Raw genomic sequence first — 4,455 nt, 5'->3', positions numbered from 1 at the left:
CAATTCATTTCACTGCTTCTTTTGTTTGGATTGATCAATTAATTTTATTTCGTTTGATTCGATCTTCTAATGATTCAACTTCGATTTCTGAATGAAAGTTTTCTATTCTTTCCATTCTCTCTTCTTTTGATCTTTTACTGACTATTGACATCATTTGTTTTTATGCTCTACTATTCTCTTGGCTTTCTTCATTAGTTCTTAGCTTTATAGATATGCAATTTCATCTGTTGATAGTGATTCATTCAAATTTCGATTTTTGGCTTCTTGAGTTTGTATCTCTTTTCTCTTTTGTTAAAAAGTCTCAAAACGCGCTTTTAAGCGCTATGTCCTGTCAAAATCGCACATAGCGGAGCGGAGCGCTTGGATCTTGCGCACCGCTCTGAGATCCCATAGCGACTCCTAAAAGTTAGCGGAGCGATTGGGCGCTTTATCATAGCGTCAAATCGCTCCGCTTGCAATTTTGGCGATTATAGCGGAGCGGAGCGCAGCGACGGGGGTGTTGCCAGAATGTTGCTAAGAATTTTCCACTGCCTCTTGAAATAGAGTCCCCAGTATGTATTCACAATTTGATCATCATGCACACCCCCAAGTCTCAAGATAAACTTTTCAATGTGAGACATGTGACCTCATGTGGCTGCTCTAAAACTGGAACAGTGGCTGGATTACATAGTTGCAAATTGGGCATCTTTTGGAGATCAAAGGGATTCAAAACTACCATTGCAGGAGAAGGCAAGAGGGAAGGCGGGCAATGATTTGCAGGCTGTGCGAAGTGAGATGAAGAAACTGACAAAGTTCAGAAGTAGATCATGATGTTATGATTCTCTCACAATCATGATAAGCTTAACCAAGCCTCATGCGCTTTGGCAAGAGGGTGACTGGATGTTTTCTCTGCTGGTGACAAAACAACCTCACTCCATCCAAATGTCAGCTTAACGAAGCCTGTTTCGTCGCGGCGTTTCGCAACGTCATTCTCTTTTGTGCTTCACTTTAACCAATTTCGGGGCAGTTTTACCATACCTCTTGGTTTCAAAGCCTGTGTCTTGTTTCTATAAAATCAAGCGCCTTCTCAAGGACATCTACATACGCATATGTAAGTCATAAGACCCCCGCAACAATGAGCAAGAATGGAAGTTCCCAAGCTTTAATTAGACTTAACTACACACATTTTTGGCGAACATTTTTCAACCATTTTACTGAGAGGACATCAAGATTCGCACAGCAACATGTGCGAAGAGACCGGGTGCATAGTTGAGTGTCAGTGCGTAGAAATTCTCTGACCTGGGGGGGTGTAATCTGGTGTGATCAACCAAGAATTGGGCTTTGAAAGCTTTGATAAGCTTTAATAAGCTCTCTGCAATGATCCATAATTATACAAGCTGGGTAAATATTGTCCTCTTTACACAATATCGTCCGTTCAGATCCGTTCGTTCTTCTGCTAACTTGGACGTGAGAATGGGTATCCATGCATCAGTATGTGTCTACATAGTTAAGCTTAGTCTACATATATGATGAAAGAATTTCCATCTCATGCTTCCAATTTTCTCATTTGACAAACTCATACCTCATCATCTCATCGAGAACATTCTGACGTACTCATATAATACCTCCAAGATTATATCCTACATAGAAGTAATTGTGGCCTGATATCTCCTTCCTCACGACCCCATAACGCAAGATGAACAATAAGAATGCCGTTCCCATTCACACTTTATCTCTCATCAAGAACCTCAACTATCATTCTTCCTGGCCACTCCAATCTTTGACCACTCAGAGTCAAATGAAACGGGAGACGCGCGCATGGTGCAGCGAGAATCTCAATTTCAAGGAGCTCGATCTTCTCTTGTCTCTTTCGGAGCACGTGGTTGATTCTTCCGAACCCCGCTCCAAGGGGTCCCCTATGGTCGCCTGTCCTAAACGTCATTCCAGCTTACCGATCCATTTTGACCCTAAGACAAGGAGGTGCGAGATACTTTCACATTTTTGTCTATTTCTGATTTTCTCCTTTGTGCTGGGACTTGGATGCTTGCCAGATTTGTACCGTCATTCTGATTTCCCTGATACGACTGTAGGCTTTCTTACTCCCGCAATAACTCTCGAGTTCGACTCCAGAGTACGCTTAGAGGTTCTCAGATTTTGACCAATGGTAAGTCCAGTTTGAGCTTGGAGCTTTGATGCGATACACCCACTAGGTAATGTAAATCAAAATCAACATCAAGGAATCAGAAACTGACGCCTTCCTGCTCATTGGTTCTTAGGCCTTTCTTCAGCGGATTCGGAATTGCCCACAGAGGGCTCAAGCGATGATACCTCTTGGCCTTGTGCAGATCTTGGAGCTGATCTGTGGCGATCAACAAAGCTCGGTCTCGATACCTCCCACAATCCTTCGCTTTCTTTCCCGCTACCTCCCAGGAGAATCTTGCTTCAGCCTATGACACAAGGGTCCGAGTTACTCACTCAAGATGTACCTTCGGGTTCTCTTCAATCAGTAAGCAAACACTGATCTACTCTTCGTATACCAGATGTAAAGTTGATCGTCCTGCGACAGCTGTGTTCAAGAACTTCTTCCTCTCCGGAACTCCGCACTCCAGTCAGAGCCGCCCATGCAGAAGCAGAAGATTGCGACCCTTATCTGGTGTTTGGAAACCAACTTGCACAATCATATCCCCGAGCTATTGAGCACGTCTCCGATGACACATCTCCTTTGAAAGACAGGAAAAAATCTGTCGACACAGACAGCAGAGAAGATTCAGAAGGATTATATACAGATGCCGTTACTTCGTTTTTACGTCTCTCTTTATTGCCATCTAGCGTTGAAAAAGATCCCGCAGTTCGGCAATCAATCGCTTTTCCTGATAGTGGCTTACACATTCAACCTAGCTCAGATGACGGAACTGTTTGTTTCAGTGGTATTCTTCCCTCGGCGAGCTTGAGCCCTGTGGTGGACTACGCCCAAAGCTTTCACAGTGTAAAAGGCTCAATCGGCTCAACTCTACCAATGAACGATGCATCATTCTGGTCTACCAATCTACGGGCTACTGAAAGTCAAAATACCTTGGACTTGTCCTCTGATTGTTCGTGGGTATCAGCTGCGAGTCATATCGAATTCACGGAAGGTGAAACTTTGAGACCGGACGACCCAACAATTTTCAATAAGGGAATGTCAACTTCTACTACACCTAAGGTCTCAGACGGCTCAACGTATCGCGGAATATGCGGGACAAAGATAATCAGAGCAACTCCGACTTTGCAGTCCGATTTAGTTGAGTCTCCTCGGATCCCTTCAGGCCCGCACAAAGGCACAATTGGGGATCAAGTGCTAGGATACACCCAGCAGGAACCTCACAATTTTAGAATCGGACTTGGGTTAGAGGATCAACAAATCCGACGAAGAAAGAATCTTCAATCAGTACTCGGTGCAGGATTTCACATGAATATGCTTCAGCCAGATATTATGAAGTTAGAAGCTGCACCGGAGAAATCTCCTTTGAAGAATACGTTATCATTCTGGACTCGCAAGGTTCAATCTGCCCCTAAGAAGTTAAAGAAGATGACACCAAAAACAATACGGCAGCATCAGTTGGAAAGCGTGTCTACTCTAGATGTACAGATTGCTGTCCAGCATGGTTATCACTTCTCCTTTCCAGAATCCTCAAATTCATAGCGATTAGTGGCCTAGCAGAAGGCTTCAACGTGACTTCAGACCACATATTTCGAACTTCATTCAACTTGATACTTGTCCATTTATAACTTTTCTTTTATTTGAAATTGATTGTGTTTATGTTATCATAAGTGTATTGAGAATGTATTTATCTCTATACAGATGTTATCTTTTTAGCCATCTTTTTCCATTGCAATAGGTCTATATAAAAGTGCAGATATTTAGACTACACATGATTGTGTCCAATGCTTTTCTTGGCTTCTTTCAAGTTCTTGAAATTGTTTTTTCGTTGATTATTTCATTCACTTTATCTACCTTGCATTTTAAGACCTCAAGCTTTTACAGCTTGTAGACACCTTTTGTATCTATTACATTCTAGAACTGCTTTGTGAAACAAACTTTGAACACTCGTTAATTATCAATCACTGTGTTGTTTGGCAACTAGATCGGATCCAATGTGCCAAATGAGGACGGTCTCATTGCTTTTGAGGTCAAGGGTTTAATATTTGGTCACCACAAGATTATCTACACCACGGGGTAAGTGGGACGTGCCAAAAGCCGGGTTGAGAACGGTTTTCAACACATCTTGTTTTCAATTCAAAAGAACGGTGAGTGAGACGTTTCTAGATGCGACCAGACAAAAATCGCTCCCGGAATGATAACAGTCACCGGACATCAGGCTGTATCAGACTGTATCCAACCTATCAATCAAAGCTCAGCCAGGCAAAGATTGAGGAGGATAAACGGATTGCATCCTGATAGGATGCTTGCACTTGGCTCAAGATATGATCTCAGCC

At 42.8% G+C, this 4,455-nt stretch overlaps 1 protein-coding gene across 1 annotated transcript; it reads left to right on the top strand.

Annotated features, from left to right (window-relative positions):
* Positions 1 to 1,554: 1,554 nt before the first annotated feature.
* Positions 1,555 to 4,138, top strand: MELLADRAFT_73206 (uncharacterized protein; the record flags this gene model as incomplete). Its single annotated transcript, XM_007416450.1, has 4 exons — positions 1,555 to 1,959; positions 2,070 to 2,143; positions 2,256 to 2,485; positions 2,546 to 4,138. 4 exons carry the CDS (start codon positions 1,676 to 1,678, stop codon positions 3,659 to 3,661), a joined length of 1,704 nt encoding a protein of 567 aa, XP_007416512.1.
* Positions 4,139 to 4,455: the final 317 nt, after the last annotated feature.

The sequence above is a fragment of the Melampsora larici-populina genome (assembly GCF_000204055.1).
Source record: "Melampsora larici-populina 98AG31 unplaced genomic scaffold MELLAscaffold_60, whole genome shotgun sequence".
In the NCBI taxonomy this organism is placed as follows: domain Eukaryota; kingdom Fungi; phylum Basidiomycota; class Pucciniomycetes; order Pucciniales; family Melampsoraceae; genus Melampsora; species Melampsora laricis-populina.
Note: the sequence above shows the minus strand (reverse complement) of the source record. Positions and strands in the feature narration are given on the sequence as shown.